Source organism: Podarcis tiliguerta, assembly GCF_965153285.1.
Source record: "Podarcis tiliguerta genome assembly, chromosome: 2".
NCBI lineage: Eukaryota > Metazoa > Chordata > Lepidosauria > Squamata > Lacertidae > Podarcis > Podarcis tiliguerta.
In genome coordinates, this window is record NC_139535.1 from 6391437 (window position 1) to 6409683 (window position 18247).

The 18247-nt window shown below is 45.8% G+C and overlaps 1 protein-coding gene across 2 annotated transcripts; it reads left to right on the forward strand.

Moving 5' to 3' along the window:
• The first annotated feature begins 1620 nt into the window (after positions 1–1620).
• LOC310670559 (zinc finger protein RFP-like) lies at positions 1621–17711 on the forward strand. Of its 2 annotated transcripts, XM_083426089.1 has the most exons (8): positions 1621–2474; positions 7964–8059; positions 9051–9281; positions 11376–11398; positions 12430–12548; positions 13932–13964; positions 15136–15165; positions 16974–17711. In XM_083426089.1, the coding sequence occupies exons 1-8, from the start codon at positions 2049–2051 to the stop codon at positions 17489–17491; spliced, it is 1476 nt and encodes a 491-aa protein (XP_083282215.1). In that variant the 5' UTR covers positions 1621–2048; the 3' UTR covers positions 17492–17711. The 2 variants fall into 2 exon arrangements, with proteins under 2 accessions (XP_083282215.1, XP_083282216.1); XM_083426090.1 differs by lacking the exon at positions 15136–15165 and having other exon boundaries at positions 1622–2474.
• The last annotated feature ends 536 nt before the right edge of the window (positions 17712–18247 follow it).

An 18247-nucleotide genomic window follows, 5' to 3' on the forward strand; every position in this document is an offset into this window, starting at 1 on the left:
GGGCAGGAAGCCTCAACAGAGAACTTTCTTGAATTAACAACAACAACTGGCCATCTGCCCATGTCTTGTGACATAGATATGGTGTGTGTTCTCCACTGCAAATCAGGTTGTAACCAACATTTCTCCCTCTTTTTTTCTGTGGAATGTGGCACTTTTCAAGAATATTAGCTGGACGTATACCCTAAATAAAATATCTGGTGTCCAATTAATCCCTTCTTCTGAATGAAGCTTTTTCCGCACTCGGCGCATTCATAAGGTTTCTCCTCCGCGTTGGTCTTTTGGTGTTTGATCAACGTATCTCACGGGCGAAAGTTTTTCCTGCTCTCGGGGCATTTGTGAGGCTTCTCTCCGGTGTGGATGTTCTGATGGTCAATCAACCTACAAGGATGATGGAAACTTCCCCCACACTCGGTGGGGTTTCTCCCCTGTGTGTGTCTTCCGATGTTCAATCAAGTTGCACGGGTGGTTGAAGTTTCTCCCACAATCATGGCACTCGTCCGGCTTCCCCCCTGTGTGGGTTCTCCGGTGTTTGAGTAACGTATCTCTCCGGGAAAAGCTTTTCCCGCAGTCCGGGAATTCGTGAGGCCTCCCTCCCGTGTGGATTTGCAGGTGACTCACCAACCTGGTCCTCTGGCTGAAGCTTTCCCCCCAGTGGGAGCCCTTGTGCGGCTTCTCTTCCATGAGGCCTCTCTGATGGCTCACCCAGATCTCTCGCTGGGGAAAGGGCTTCTCGCCCTCAGACCATTCATGCGCTTCCTTTCCCATGTGCATCCTCTGGTGCTCAGCCAGGGCGGATCCTCGCTGGAAGCTCTCCCCACACACAGGACATTCGTAAGGACCTTCAGCATTTAGCGTACCCCGACCCAAACTGTGTTGGTCGTTCCTCCCATGATTTGAGGGGAAGGGCTTTTCCACCCCAAACGGTGTTGTGTGTTCGCTAAAGGGGACTTGCTGCATTCCTTTGTTCCCTGGTGTCCTTTGGACTCCTGCTTTTGCTCTGCAATCTCAGCTAACAAAGGAGCGTTCCTCTGGCACAGCTTCGCCTGGGTGGGAATTCTCCGTCTTGATCGTTCTCCTTTTACCTGCAAGTGGTGGTGAAACAAACAAATGTTTTTTTGAAAAATTATTGAATGCCCGAGGGAAACAGATAAGCCGGACCTGAGCACAAGAGCCCTCTCCCCTTCTAGAGTCTCCAGCAACCACTATTCAGAACCGGCATTCTGTTCAAACCCTCCAGGTTTTTCAGCCATTGGAAAGGACCACACTTCATTGGGAATATAGGAAGAGTTTACACAGTTTGAAGTAATATCAATTAATAATAATGGCCAAGATAGTACCACGCAATCATATCTTGGGAAGGAGTTCCATAAATCGGGTGCCACCACGCAAAAGGCTCTGTCCCCAGTGGCAAAGCACATGCACTGCATGCAGAAGGTCTCATCCCATATGAAAGTGGCCTTCTGCCAGACCATTGGTCTATCAAGGTCAGTCTTGCCTCCACTGACTGGCAGTGGCTCTGCAAGGTCTTCCCAACCACACCTGGAGATGTCCTGGCCAGGGATGATGGGAGCTGTAGTCCTAAGCAAACAGAGGGCACCAGCTGGCAAGGCTGAAAGCGTCTGTTCCAATCTGAAGTTCTTTGGCAGCATGCTAAAAAGGGATAAAGTTAGAACTAGCAACCAGATTTTTAGTAGTTCTCTTCACGGAATCAAGTCCCGCTTGCTAAATCAGAACTCCTGTCCATTTAGGGCAGAGGCAGATTTTCTCCAATTCAAAAATGACAAGGAAGCCTATGAATGAAAAATGTAGCAGTATGAAACTTACCAGGTACGTGTGTGTTTGTGTGTAATCAAAAGCATGGGAAGCAATCCAAAAGCATTCGCTGCTACTTGAGAAAACATTCAGCAATTGCAAAGACCTGGAGGCATGTTGTTGTTTTTTTTAAATAAAGATCACATGATCACTGAGTCATTTTCAGGAAGGGAAACTCCCAGTGGCTGAAAACTGAAGAAGCGAAACTTAACTCGGGTCTTCAGCGCGAGGGAGCCATGGCTGCTGCGGGGGGTCACATCCAGCGTCTCCGTGATGAAGCCACTTGCTCCATCTGCCTGGATTACTTCAAGGATCCGGTGACCATCCCAGAGTGTGGGCACAACTTCTGCCGATCCTGCTTGGTCCTGTTCTGGGGGGAATCGGAGGCAGAGGCTTCCTGCCCTCACTGCAGAGAAAGAGTCCAGAGAAGGAGCCTCGTCTCCAACAGGCAACTGGCTAATATGGTGGAAATAGCGAAGAATCTCAGCCTTCAAGAGGGAAAGGAGGAAGGAGGGAAAGGAGGAGTCTGTGAGAAGCACCAGGAGCCCCTGAAGCTCTTCTGCAAAGTCCACGAAGCCCCCATCTGCGTGGTGTGCGACAAGTCAAAGGAACATGAAAATCACAAGGTGATTCCTCTGGAAGAGGCTTTGGAGGAATACAAGGTAGGAGATCCCTGGATCTGGAGGGGGAGAAATAAATAGCTGTGGATTCTTCTTGGGAGGTTTTCTTTTGAGTTCTGAAGTCCAAAGTAGACATGGCATTGATTGGTCCTTGTTTATCACCTTGGAAGCAGCCCAGGGGACGCCTGAGGGCTCCTGGGGGGGCTGGAGGGGGGAGCTGAAGTCTTTCTCTCTGCCAGGGGGACAAGGGGATCTTGAAATACTCACAGCAGCTTCAAAGATTTGAACTGGGACCTTGGCAGGGAGAGAAAGGGTTAACCTCATCCACATCCCCCAAAAAGGCTGCTATGTACCTATTTAGAACAGTAGAAATGTAAATGGCACATAGACAACTAAGTACATGTCTCCTTTGGTTGCCAGGATTCCTCTTCAATGCCCTGCAAAACAGAGAGCAGCAAGGGATCAGCTGGGGGGGGGATGGGGGCGGGCGGAGAACTGTTAGCCAGGAATTGACCAGATTTTGCAGGATCCCACCCCTCAAGTATCTGTTGGAAGCAGATTTGGGAGTGGGGAGTGGAAGGACCTACTGGTGGCTTATTCTAGGGGTGCTGTGGAGCCTCTGCAATGAGGTTTGGGGGGCGGCTGAGTATCTCCTCCCACCCCAAATGGCAAAGGACTCCGTGGTTCAGAGTAGCATCTGCAAAGACCAGGGGGAAAGATGACTTTTTCATGGCAACTCGAATTGGACCTGTGAAATTATATACTATATATAGTGCCTTTTAATCCCTTTTTTAAAAAATCACTTATTCTACTACAGTGGTAGTATGGTAAATGGGAGTGCCTGATCACCTCATCTGTCTCCTGAGAAATCTCTATGTGGGACAAGAAGCTACAGTTAGAACTGGATATGGAACAACTGATTGGTTCAAAATTGGGAAAGGAGTACGACAAGGCTGTATTTTGTCTCCCTGCTTATTTAACTTATATGCAGAATTCATCATGCGAAAGGCTGGGCTGGATGAATCCCTAGCTGGAATTAAGATTGCTGGAAGAAATATCAACAACCTCAGATATGCAGATGACACAACCTTGATGGCAGAAAGTGAGGAGGAATTAAAAAACCTTTTATTGAGGGTGAAAGAGGAGAGCACAAAATATGGTCTGAAGCTCAACATCAAAAAAACGAAGATCATGGCCACTGGTCCCATCACCTCCTGGCAAATAGAAGGGGAGGAAATGGAAGCAGTGAGAGATTTTACTTTCTTGGGTTCCATGATCACTGCAGATGGTGACAGCAGCCACGAAATTAAGAGACGCCTGCTTCTAGGGAGGAAAGCAATGGCAAACCTAGATAGCATTCTAAAAAGTAGAGACATCACCTTGCCAACAAAGGTCCGTATAGTAAAAGCTATGGTTTTCCCAGTAGTGATGTATGGAAGTGAGAGCTGGACCATAAAGAAGGCTGATCGCCGAAGAATTGACGCTTTTGAATTATGGTGCTGGAGGAGACTCTTGAGAGTCCCATGGACTGCAAGAAGATCAAACGCATCCATTCTTAAGGAAATCAGCCCTGAGTGCTCACTGGAAGGACAGATCCTGAAGCTGAGGCTCCAATACTTTGGCCACCTCATGAGAAGAGAAGACTCCCTGGAAAAGACCCTGATGTTGGGAAAGATGGAGGGCACAAGGAGAAGGGAACGACAGAAGACGAGATGGTTGGACAGTGTTCTCGAAGCTACAAACATGAGTCTGACCAAACTGCGGGAGGCAGTGGAAGACAGGAGTGCCTGGCGTGCTCTGGTCCATGGGGTCACGAAGAGTCGGACACGACTGAACGACTAAACAACAACAACTACAGTGGTGCAAAAATGCTCCTGTGCCATGCAGTGCTACTAATGCCACAAAATAGTAATAATAGTGGAAAAAAGCTGGTCCCTTTGAATTGGCGGGAAGACCAGACAGCAATCTTCTGACCGAAGGAGCTACCTGGGTGGATTCTGGCCGCAGAAAGAACTTCTTTGGCCCAGAAATGGAAGAATCTGCAGCACTTAAATCTCCCCTGGTGGCCCAAGCACACGTGGGCTCTGGCTACTGCAGAGAAAATAACTGACAAATAGCAGAAAACCTGAATTGCCATCTGACCCGAAAGAGGGGTTTGGAATGGGTGAGGTTTTCATAGAATCATAGAATCATAGAATCATAGAGTTGGAAGAGACCACAAGGGCCATCGAGTCCAACCCCCTGCCAAGCAGGAAACACCATCAGAGCACTCCTGACATATGGTTGTCAAGCCTCTGCTTAAAGACCTCCAAAGAAGGAGACTCCACCACACTCCTTGGCAGCAAATTCCACTGTCGGACAGCTCTTACTGTCAGGAAGTTCTTCCTAATGTTTAGGTGGAATCTTCTTTCCTGTAGTTTGTATCCATTGCTCCGTGTCCGCTTCTCTGGAGCAGCAGAAAACAACCTTTCTCCCTCCTCTATGTGACATCCTTTTATATATTTGAACATGGCTATCATATCACCCCTTAACCTCCTCTTCTCCAGGCTAAACATGCCCAGCTCCCTTAGCCGATCCTCATAAGGCATTGTTTCCAGGCCTTTGACCATTTTGGTTGCCCTCCTCTGTACACGTTCTAGTTTGTCAGTGTCCTTCTTGAACTGTGGTGCCCAGAACTGGACACAGTACTCCAGGTGAGGTCTGACCAGAGCAGAATACAGTGGCACTATAACTTCCCTTGATCTAGATGCTATACTCCTATTGATGCAGCCCAGAATTGCATTGGCTTTTTTAGCTGCCGCGTCACACTGTTGGCTCATGTCAAGTTTGTGGTCAACCAAGACTCCTAGATCCTTTTCACATGTACTGCTCTCAGGCCAGGTGGCACCCATCTTGTATTTGTGCCTCTCATTTTTTTTGCCCAAGTGCAATACTTTACATTTCTCCCTGTTAAAATTCATCTTGTTTGTTTTCGCCCAGTTCTCTAATCTGTCAAGGTCGTTTTGAAATGTGATCCTGTCTTCTGGGGTGTTAGCCACCCCTCCCAGTTTGGTGTCATCTGCAAATTTGATCAGGATGCCCTTGAGTCCATCATCCAAGTCGTTGATAAAGATGTTGAATAAGACCGGGCCCAAGACAGAACCCTGTGGCACCCCACTAGTCACTCTTCTCCAGGATGAAGAGGAACCATTGATGAGCACCCTTTGGGTCCGGTCAGTCAGCCAGTTACAAATCCACTGAGTGGTAGCATAGTCAAGACCGCATTTTACCAGCTTCTTTACAAGAATATCATGGGGCACCTTGTCAAATGCCTTGCTGAAATCAAGGTAGACTACATCCACTGCGTTCCCTTCATCTACCAGGCTTGTAATTCTGTCAAAAAATGAGATCAGGTTAGTCTGACATGACTTATTTTTCAGAAATCCATGCTGACTATTGGTGATCACAGCATTCCTTTCTAGGTGCTCACAGATTGTTTGCTTAATGATCTGCTCCAGAATCTTCCCTGGTATTGATGTTAGACTGACTGGGCGGTAATTATTTGGGTCCTCTCTTTCCCCCTTTTTGAAAATAGGGACAACATTTGCCCTCCTCCAGTCTGCCGGGACTTCGCCTGTTCTCCAGGAATTCTCAAAGATGACTGCCAGTGGTTCTGAGATCACATCTGCCAGTTCTTTTAATACTCTTGGATGCAGTTCATCTGGCCCTGGAGACTTGAATACATCTAAACTAGCCAAGTATTCTTGTACTATCTCCTTAGTTATTCTGGGCTGTGTTTCCTCTGCTGAATCATTTCCTCCAAATTCTTCAGGTCGGGCATTGTTTTCTTTATCGGAGAAGACTGAGGCAAAGAAGGCATTGAGGAGTTCAGCCCTTTCTGTGTCCCCTGTTTGCATTTCACCATCTTCTCCTCTGAGTGACCCCACTGTTTCTTTGTTCTTCCTTTTGCTACGAACATACCCATAGAAGCCTTTTTTGTTGCTTTTAACCTCTCTAGCAAGCCTGAGTTCATTCTGTGCTTTAGCTTTTCTGACTTTGTGTCTACACGTGCTGGCTATTTGTTTGAATTCCTCTTTGGTGGTTTCCCCCCTTTTCCATTTTTTGTACACATTCTTTTTTAATCTTAACTCAGTTAAAAGTTCTTTAGATAGCCACCCTGGCTTCTTTAGGCACCTTCCATGTTTCCGTCTCATTGGTATTGCCTGAAGTTGTGCTTTTACTATCTCCCTCTTAACAAACTCCCAGCCATCATGAACTCCCTTTCCTTTTAGTATTACTGTCCATGGGATCTCACCCAGCACTTCCCTAAGTTTTATGAAGTCGGCTTTCTTAAAGTCAAGAAATTGAGTCCTAGTATGCTTGGCTGCTCCTTTCCGTTGTATAGTAAACTTCAGAAGAGCATGATCACTTGCGCCTAATGATCCTTCCACTTCTACCCCATTAACCAGGTCATCGACATTGGTTAGGACCAGATCTAAAATGGCTGTTCCTCTTGTTGCTTCTCCCACTTTCTGGACAATGAAGCTGTCTGCAAGGCCAGTGAGGAATCTGTTTGACCTTATGCTCTTGGCTGAGTTTGACATCCAACAAATATCTGGGTAATTGAAGTCCCCCATTACTACTATCTCCCTTCCTTTTGCATGCTTGGCCATCTGTTCCAGGAAGGCATCATCTATGTCCTCCGTTTGGCTTGGGGATCTGTAGTAAACTCCCACAATGAGGTCACTATTATTCTTCTCTCCCTTAATTTTGACCCAAATGCTCTCACTTTGGCTTTGAGGTTCTAAATCTTGGATCTCTTCACAGGTATACACATCCCTGACATATAACGCCACTCCTCCTCCTTTCTTGTCTGGTCTGTTTCTCTGAAATAGATTGTATCCCTCCATTTTTACATTCCAATCGTGGGACTTATCCCACCAGGTTTCAGTGATGCCTATTATGTCATATTTAGTTTGCTGTACCAAGAGCTCAAGCTCATCTTGTTTATTTCCCATGCTTTGTGCATTAGTGTACAGACATTGAAGTCCGTTAGTCATTCCCCCGTGTCTCTTATTTAAGGATTTTTTTTTTTTTTTTTTGAGAAGCTCTGGTCAATCTCTGCATCTCTCGCCTCTTGGGCTGACCTCACTATCTCTTTGACGCTAGACTGATACATCCCAGGTTGGATCCTGCCTTAGCCCTTCCTCCTCCTCTTCCCACTTCTCCCTGAGACCTCAAGGTGAGAAGTCAGGCTGGGACTCCCAAGGAGAGGAGAGGAGGCTGAGAGATCGCTCCACAAGGGAGGGTGTTTGAGAAAAGGTGAGGGGCTGCCTAACTGGGATCCTGAGCCCCACAGGCAGGGGTGCTGAAGATAGAAGGTAGTTGACCCATGGAACCGTGGACCCAAAAAGGCTGAAAACCTCTGTACTTTTATTTCCTCCAGGAAACTACTTTGCTATTCTAGCAAAGCCACTGGGCGCAAGAAGCCATTGTGATTTTCATCTCTCTGTGTGTCTCAATCAAAGCTGAGTTTTCCCTTTTCTCTTTAGGGAGAGATCTGTCGCCGCCTGGAGATTCTGAGGAAAGAGAGAGAGGAAATTCTGGCCCATCAAGCAGATCTGGACAAGGAAAGCAAAGACCTCCTTGTAAGTGTCTCTATTGTTACTAGACAGGGAACAAGCACTTGAGACCTCAAGGTATAGGGCAATATATAAATTCAATAAAGAAGAAGAAGAAGAAAAAGAATTGAGTCAGGACTGAGAAGTGATGGGGAAATCTGCCCATTTCAGCTTCTCCTCATTTCTCCTTTTTCCATATCAGTCTGTTATGAATCAGATGTTAGGGTAGCTACCTCTTTGTATAAATATTTTGATCTGTACTTTACCCTCATAAATACATTTTTTGTGAATATTGCCTGGCTGGGTCAAGCTTGAAAATATCAGAGGTGTGAATTTCAAAAGTTCTGTTTTGGTCTCCATATTTTTTCAGCAAGAGCGAATTAGGTAAGTTCACCTTTGAATGCAGCTAAATTGAGTTCATTTCCCCATGTCATTTATTATGTGAATAGCAGTCAAGAAGAAGCCTGAGGACTTGTGAGCTGAAAGGGTGGAAGCATTTCAATCCAAATCCTGATTTACCATAAATTCTACTAAAGAATTGCCTTTCTAAATGTGCGCTCTTGTTCATTTTTAGGAAACTTAGGCCATTTTGAAGCTTTAAAGAAAACAGGGGAGCTCTGGGGATGAACTCTGCACTTTGTTCTCCTCCTCCTCTGTTTCTGTTCCTTCCTACACCTAAATGGCCCCAGTCTAAACTGAGGGGTGTTTTATGTCCCTGGATGTTCTCTGAACAACTGTGAACTCTGGTTATGCCTTGCCCCAAAACATGCAGGGAACATCCATGGCTAGGAAAAAAGAGCTCCTTCCTTTAGGCTGTATCCGTCTGCAAAATAGACGTCAACAGAAACAGCAATGGAGAGGGCCTCCCCTCAAAATAAAGGTTTACTTCTTTAGCCACTGGAGGTTTCATGTCTATAGAAAAATCAGAAGTGTCCTCCCTGTGGAATTCTCACAATTCTCTTCCTGATGTTTTGAAGGCTGAGCACCAAACACACTCAGACCTCCTCTTTTCTTGCAGAAATTAACAGAAACAGAGAGGCTGAAGATTGTGGAGAAGTTCAGAGAACTGCGCCAGTTCCTGGAAGAACAAGAAAAATGTCTGCTGACTCACGTGGAAGAGGTGGAGAAGGAGATTGCAGGGAGAAGGGATGAGCAGCTGGCCAGACTCTCCAGGAATCTCTCCTCTCTTGAGAGGATCATCCAGGAGATGGAGGAGAAGAGTCAGCAGCTAGCAAGTGAACTCCTGCAGGTAAGACGGTGGCAGGAACAGCCCAAGGCTCCAGGAAAAGGCTGCCTCCAATCCTTTATGTGTCTCTTTCATGTATTCAAGGAGTGCAGGAGTTCAGATGATGGAGCCTCCAATCAGGTATGTAATGGACAGGAAGACCCAAGAGACCTGGGATGCTTAACTCACCTGAATGCAGACTAGAGATTCTTCTATGTTCTTGATGGAACAGGAGGTGGTTTTCTGCTCTTTGCTGATGATTTGTCACCGAATGCCTTCCTTCTTGGCAATGCTGGGCTTCAGCGAGGATGAGTTCAGGCCTCCTTCTGACATGAGCCAGTCTCTTGACCAAGCTTCTCTTCCCGTTCCCTCCACAACCTCTGGGTTGATCACCTTCACAGTGGATCCAGATCAGCCCAAAATGGTGCTCAGTCACAGTGACGAAAGAGCAAGACAGAGGGACTCATCCAGACTGCTGCTTGTCCCACCCCTTTCCTCAAGGAAAACCTGCTCTTTACTGCTGAATTAGAGCAAACATCAGCCAGCTTTTCTCCAGACTGACGTTTGCTTTGATGTTGCACCAAGGAGCAGGTTTTCCCTGAGGGAATGTGGCAGGGCAAACGGAAAACCACTTGGACCCATGTTTTCTGGGCAAGGGAAAAGCAGAAGTGTGGAGGAGCCCAAAGAAACACTCAGCTATATAATAATAATAATAATAATAATAATAATAATAATAATAATAATAAATACATAAATAATAATAATAATAATAATAATAATAATAATAATAATAATAAAATGAATTTTTATCCTGCCCATCTGGCTGAGTTTCCCCAGCCACTCTGTGCAGTTACCAACCGAATATTAAAAACAATACAGCATCAGACATTAAAAACTTCCCTAAAGAGGGCCACCTTCAGTTTTCTGTTAAAAGCAAAATAGTTGTTTATTGCCTTGGCATCTGCTGGGAGGGCGTTCCACAGGGTGGGCACCACTACTAAGAAGGCCCTCTGCTTGGTTCCCTCTAACCTCACTTCTTGCAAGGAGGAAACCGCCAGAAGGCCCTCAGAGCTGGACCTCAGTGTCCGGGAAGAACGATGGGGGTGGAGACGCTCCTTCAGGTATACAGGTCCAAGGCTGTTTTATTAGCCCTTTGGAGGCATTTTATGCTGCAGGTGCTTTTCTTATTTCCAGTTGGAAAGTAGAATTTGAATCCACCAACAGCATACAAATCAATATGGCTAACCTGATCCAAAACACCCACCCACCTCACTCACACACGAAAACAAAGATCACCACAGCCAATCACAAGCAAACAATCACACCCTAGGCCAACCCCAACCTCTCTCACCACCAGAGGAACACAAGTGAACAACACAAGCAACGCTGACACCAAACTCTACATACATTAAACATAATAGAAACACCGCCACCCGACCCCACCCCCATCCATCTTCCCTCTCTCCACCCCCCCTTTCTTTTTTCTTTCTTTCCTTCTCCCCCTAATGCCTCAACAAATGAAACGGATTTGTAAAAATGTTACATGGGAAAAAAACAAAAACAAAAAAACCCCGAGGCATTACACTTACTTCTGTAAAACAAGAAAATCCTTACTAAAATAAAATAAATTTTAAAAATGAAAAAAAGGAAAAAAAACAAAATAGAAAGAAAGTAGAATTTGAAATTTGGGGACTTCTGTAGAAGACAATTTGGGACAGTTCCCTGGTAGGAATATCCTGTAGGCTTACTTACGTCTGAGTTGCACAATGCAAACTGGATTAAAGTTAATAAATTATAATCTAAGACAAGAGATGGAGTGGAATCTTCTATTGAATCCATAAACATGAGATTCCCTTAAGTGCTGGTGGATTTTCATAAGGATTTTCAACAATAATTGCAAACTGATGTGGAAATGTGGAGAACTTGATATTGGAAAAATTCATAATCTCAGACTGGAAAAATAAAAGCTGTGAGAAACCCAAACTGGCTGATTCCACCATCCCTGCCCACAACCTTGCCTTGTGCCAGGCAGACTGACATCCGAGGGGCAGGGTCTGAGGGGGTCTTCCTAGTGTGGCCTGTGGTGTGCAGTGAATTCCCTTCTCTTTTCCCCTCTAGGATGTGAGAAGCACCTTGCAGAGGTAAGTGGATCTGGCTCATTTCCATTAGCATCCCTCCATGAGGCCGGGATGCAAGAACCTCAGACATGGCCCTCCAGGGGCTGCAGGGGGGAGACCGTAGGACTCACTCCCTGAGGCATCTCACAGGTAAAACAGGCCCCCCTCTTTCGCACTTGTAGCTCCCCAATGAATTAGTGCCATTTCCTTTGTGAGGTTTTGGTTTTACTTTTATAATGTGTATAATTTGTTTTCTATTGGCCTGAATGCCCCTTTGATGACTCATTTCATTTGGTTATATACGTGGGGAAGATCTGTCTTAACTTCTGCAAACATCTGGTTCTAGAGCAGTGGCTATCTAATGTATCAACGCAATAGATCCCCAAGCTTCAGAAACAAATATTTTGAGTTTACTCAAGTGTCACTATGAGAAGGCTGTTTTACTGGCACACACAACAAGGCAAAGTCGCTTTCCTAGGAGCAATTATTCCCTTAGTTGTTTCCTTCTCGACTGACCACTTCAGTCACTTTACAGCAAACACTCTGCCTGCCACCCCACCCTGTCCCAAGCAAACACCTGCCCCATAGAGCCCCTTGGGAGGGGGCAGCTACTCATGAAGGAGCAGGAATTGGCTATTTTCCTGACCGTATTCTGGCTTTAAGGTATCACTCAGGTGCAGAGTAGAGGTTTAAGGAACATTTCTTGTTTCCCAACAAAAGTGCATCTCTTTTTCTTCCTCACCCCTTCTCTGGGGACATCTAGGGAAAGGAAATGTGTGCTGTGCTGTCACCACCCTCAGACAATTCCTGCCCCTTGATACCATATGATTCTGCTGCTTCTTTGAATTGACACCAGTGGGGAGACCCAGAGGCCTGGGGTTGCTGTTTTGGCCCTTGGGGGTCTGGCTGAGGAGTCCGTAGTGAGGAAGAAACTCCCCCCTCCGCGCCTGCCTGTCCCTCTAGGCTTCTTCCTGCTTCCTCCTCTCACTTCCTTTCTTTTCCTTTATCAGAAATTGCGGATTTGAATGGGCTGAGATTGTTTTTCTTTTCACCAGGTATGAGAAAAGAGAGAGTCCAGAGAAGCCACTGCCGTTCCCTCCAGAGCTGAGGAACAGGATCTTGGAATCCTGTGATGTAAATCACCTTGTGGAGGATGCAGTGAAACAATGGAAAGGTAATGAAAATCGGCTGCTAGGATTTCACAGTGGGAATTCTATTATTTCTTCAGAACTGAACATGCCAGGCTCTTACTGCATGGAATTGAGTAACCCCAGGATACCTTCCTTCTTGGTGCTCCAGACTTCATTTCCTGTCCCCCAGAATGGCCCATGTATATTGTGACGCTGGATGCTGTAAAGAAAGCCTGAACCAGAGTGTAGAGGAAAGTTGGGGTGTTTTCCTCCCATCTGCATCTTTTTACAATTCTATGGAACCTCCTTTTCCTTTTGGTTTCCCGTCTGCACAATCTGAGTTTGTCCTTTTGGAGGTTCTTCTGCTCTGAGTGGAGTCAAAGGGCATGAAGAAGCCCCCAGTTCCCCCTCTGCCTCCTGCTCAGGCTTCTTTCTCAGCCGTGGAGCCAAGGCCTGAGCCGTCTCCTCCTCAGACGTCCCCCTGCAGCTGCCATATCTAGGGCTTCAGCCTTCAAGATCTCCTGAGAGTTCCCCCATTGAGGAGGAAGCAAGAGCACATGAGCCCCAAAGGGCAGAATTCTGCTTCTTAACAATCTGAATGTTTTGTAGAAGGTTTGTGAGGAAGGGCTTCTTTTTGCCTGAGAGCTCAGCCAAGCCTTCCTCATCAACCTTTGCTTCTCTTTATGATTCACAATTTTGGTTTTAATAATTTGCCCCGCACTTTTCTTGGGGAAGACCTTAAGGCTGCCTCCATCTCCCCTCTTTATCCTTTTGCAGGATTCCTATTGCTCTGCCTCCCCTCCAGTCCTCCAATGTAGAGCCCAATTTCTGTGACAAAGTTCAGAGATCATCAGGATTCATGCTGAATATATATTTTTTCTTCAGCACCGGTAGTCGGTGCATAAACTTGGATTAAAGTAAAGGTCAAGGGACCCCTGACCATTAGGTCCAGTCGTGGACAACTCTGGGGTTGCGGCGCTCATCTCGCTTTATTGGCCGAGGGAGCCGGCGTACAGCTTCCGGGTCATGTGGCCAGCAGGACTAAGCCGCTTGTGGCGAACCAGAGCAGCGCACGGAAACACCGTTTACCTTCCCGCCGGAGCGGTACCTATTTATCGACTTGCACTTTGACGTGCTTTGTTAAAATGTTCCACTGTACTATTTAATAATTGTACAGTCAAACCTTGGAGGTTGAACGTAATCTGCTCCGGAAGGACATTCGACTTCTGAGGCACAGCGCTTGCAACACTTCCGGGTTTTTCCGGGTTCAGGAACTGAAACGTAAGGTAACAGAGACAAACGAAAACCGAGGTTTCACCAAAATTTACTTTTACAGATGCTACATTATGAAATGTTACTTTTGTATGGAGATTTATTTCAGGTGGAAGAGCGTTGCCCTTACACTTTATATCCTTTTGCTTCCTCAGATGCTCTGTTATTCAGAAAACAGATTCAGAAAGGTAAATTTCCAGGGGAGGAACTATTTTACAGGAGGGATGGGGACTGATATTTCATGGGTGTTGAAACGTCTGTTCTGCGGACTTTGGGACCCCCATCAATGGCGTCACTCTGGGAAACAGTCCTCTAGAGGTGTTTGGGTTCCTTGTCTGTCCCATGAACGAACTGGGAGGGGTTTGAAGGCTTGGATTGGGGGCTGAGCTTGTCCCTGCAAAGAACCCGCACACCAGTCTGAGTTTCACTCCTGCCTATAGACTAGTATCCTGGTTTCCCCCTCAATTTTATATATTTTGCTTTATTTCTTAAAATTTATATACTGCTTGATTGTGGGGAAAAGCCTCAGAGGCTTACTATATCTTAGAAATGCCCTAAAGGAGAATCCTGCTCGACCAGTACATTGTTCTGATTCATATGGAACCTCCCTTGCATTTTGTTTTCCCTCCACACAATTTGGAGAAGTTCTTTTGAGGCTTCTCGAGATTTGCTTGGATTTCCCCCTCGTGAGGTGTGTTAACAAGGGCACCCACAAGCACCCAGTCCCTCCTCCACCTCCTGCCCAGGCTGGTCTCCCAGCAGCAGAACCAAGGCCATTTCTCATGCTTCAGCCATCCCCATCTCCTAGGACTTCCCACAGTTCTTATGAGATGAGCCCCATTCCATGAGGGAAGACTCCCCATTGCAAGAGACCCTTTGAATTACAGGGTAAAGCTCTGCAGCTTCTTCCTCTGCAATCCGCTTTGTCAGCATGCTTGGAAATTCCGCTTTCAAGAACTTTTTCCCACCAGTTCACTTGGCGCAGATGTTAACCTTCCTCCAGCCCTCCAGTACAGATCCCCATTTCATTTGTGGATTTTGAATGATGGCATTCTGCCATTATCTAGCATGGTTTACCGCTTCTGATTCCCCCATGGAATCATGGAATAGTAAAGTTTGAAAGGATCCCAAGGATCTTCTAGTCCAATCTTCTGCAATGCAGGAATCACAGCTAAACACGTTAGTTGTTTTAATTCCTTAGGCCTACAGTTGTTTTCTTTGCAATTCTTTGTTCTATGATTTCATCTTTTGCTTGATAAAAAGAAACAACAGGTGCTACGTTATGGTGAAGTTTTGTAAAAAGATTTTCTTTGAGCTATTGCAGTGTAGCTCATTAAGCCTATCTTTTTGCTTCCTCAGATGTCCAGGCTTTCAGAAATCTCCACAGAGGTAAGTTTCACATGAGACCCCAGTTCACAGGAGGGGGGGGGGACTAGTGTTTCATGAAGGATCAAGAGTCTCTTCTGTACAGTTGAGAACCATCCACCGCTTGACTCCAGCCCTGCTGTTTGTACCACAAAGGCAGAGAAGGTGGACTTGAAGGGGTAGAGAGAAACTTCCCAGAAGGATCAGGCGGAGGGGGGAAGAGCTTTACTCCTGGCTAGAGAGAGTTGGGTTGCTTTTCCATCATGTGACCTTTTTCAGGCTGGTTGCCATATGTCCTCTTTTTCCTGCCACATCTTCTATTTTCATGATTAAAATTTCTGTCAGGCGGATTTTTAAAATTTGGCATAATGTCCCAAGTTTTTTTGTTTGGTTTTTTGGTTTACATGAACGCATGGATTTTTTTCTAGTGTATTAGACTCAGATCTAAGGCACCTTTCTTAGCTAGTCTGCAGCAGAGAATCACAACAGAGCCGCATCTTAATCTAGCAAAATCCTTTCTCTTGTGGCTGAACTAAAAGGACTCTGGCTCAGCTACAAGATCTTGGAGAAGGAGTCCGAGAGGGCAAGAGTTAACATCACTCTGCCCTTAAGGAGAGTCCATATGTACATGTTTAACAGTTTAATAAATTGTTCTGTGTACACTTATGTTCACCAAGATGTGAACATGTGCCCAAAAACCTTCATGTGGCAAGCGAGGGAGCTATATGTATTTATTATTATTATTATTATTATTATTATTATTATTATTATTTATTATTTATTATTATTATTATTATTTTGTTGTTGGAAGTTAAGAGCATTGCTACTAGCAATATATCACAGCTTCTATAGCCTACATATAGTAGGGGTATTTCAAATGAGAGTCGTCATAGCGATCCATGGTTAAAAGTCAAAGTTGGCCAATGTGTCCTCTTTCTTGCTCTTCAAAATAGTTATTCCCCCCTTCTCTCAGGGAACTAGTCTTAAGGTATATATTAAATCCCAAAGAGAAGCATGGAATAAGCAGTCCTTGGTAAAATTGCCCTGCCACCTGCCTCCTCTTCCCTGGCGGCAAGGCCTAAACTTCCAAGATGGTGGGGAGGAAGGAGAGACCAAGTGGGTGAGAGAGATGAGCAGGAATAAACAGGCTCCCCATTTAACACAATTTTCACTTTTGTGCACAAGGGCCCAGAACATAACTCCCGCAAAAGTGAGAGGCAGGCTATATGTGGTTTTGTGTTGTATTTTTATGCTGTGGACCACCCTCGGACCTATAGATGAAGGGCAGTAGGCAAATGTGATTATTATTATTATTATTATTATTATTATTATTATTATTTATTATCATTACTAGAACTACTACTACTACTATTACTGCTGGGGGTCCTCTCCCCCCCCAGGGCCCAACCCAGAGGTCCCCAAAGGCCAATTCCCACAGAGATTTTCAGAGGAAAGCAGCTTCTCTCCTCTCCTGCCTCCTCCAATTCTCCTCTCTTTCCTCTTAGATAGCACAGAAGAGCTGAGTAAAAGGTTTCCTGGGTGGTTTTTCCCCTTAGAAAATGCCTGGGTTGAGAGGAGGGCAGTCAGAATGGACATTGAATATAAGAAAGTGAAGGAAACTGAGCTAAAAATCAACAAGGAAGTTATTTATTCTGATGAGAGTCTGCAAGGAGGAGTCTCAGTCTTGCATGCGATGCAAAGAAATCCCCTTGATCTGAAAGGGAATCTGGGTTTTTTGGGTGTTTTTTATTTATTTATTTATCAGGATGTCCATCTCTCTCTCTCTGCTGACTCTGCCTAATTTTCTCTACCCCTCATCTTCTCCCCAACAGCAAATGTCACTCTGGATCCAGACACAGCCCATCCCCAACTCATCCTGTCCAAGGATCGGAAAAGCCTGAGATATGGAGACAAACCTCAAGCCCTGCCTGATAATCCTGAGAGATTTAGCCATGAGATTTGTGTGTTGGGACGTGAGGGATTCACAGCAGGCAGACATTTCTGGGATGTCACTGTGGGAAGTGGGAGATGGTGGGCTGTGGGGGTCGCCAGGAAGTCTGTGGAGAGAAAGGACTATTTAATCTTCAGTCCTGAGTGCGGGATCTGGGCTTTGGAGAATTGGGAAAGCGAGTACTTGGTCTGCACCTCCCCTGATCCCTCTCCTCTGTCCCCGAGTGAGAGGCCCAGGAGGATCCGGGTGACTCTGGACTATGAAGGGGGACGTGTGTCTTTTTCTGACGCTGACTCAGGAGCCGAACTCTACACGTTCTCAGGAGCCTCGTTCTCGGGAGAGACCCTCCTCCCTTTCTTTCATCTGTGGGACAATAAAACCCACCTCAGTATCTCCTGAGGAGACTAAATCTGCCTCTCAGGCCCAGCAGGAGTTTCTCTCCAGACCGGAGTGACTGACATAAAAAACATTTACCCACCAGGAGAACCTTGGGCAGTTTTTCAAGGGCCCTTTGAGAAGATTCATTTTCCTTCCTTTCCCCAGAATTCCCTCTGCAGCTTACTTCTTCTTAAAGAGACAGTCACACTTTTCACAGTCCCAATAAATCATCTTTTCCTCACCTTCAGTCTTGTTTTCCTTTGGAGATGTCTGATTTGGCAGAGCACGAGACTCTTAATCCCAGGGTTGTGGGTTGGAGCCCCACGTTCGGCAAAGGTTTCCTGCACTGCAGGGGGTGGGACTAGATGACCCTCAGGATCCCCCGCAACTCTGCAATTCTAAGAAACCTCCCTCTCCCTACAAGACCTTATGCAGCTGTGAAAATGCATGCATAATTGGAACAATAGAGGACTAAAAATGAACCCCTTCCCCCACATCAGGCAGGATAGCTCCTTACTCTGGAGACCTCAGATGGGAAGAAAATAAAAAAGAAATTGAACAGGGCGTCTGTTAAGTTGTGGGTGAACATATCAGACGACACTGCGATTCTTCCAAAGCAGCTCTTTATTTGTAAGCTGGAACAGAACTGAACTGAAGAGCTCAGTCAGCCTGCTTATATAGAGCTAGCTCCAGAACAACGTAACTGTTGCAACTTTCTAAAACTATCCAATCACTGAACGTCACTTTCGATACTTCATTTGCATAACTATCTACAGT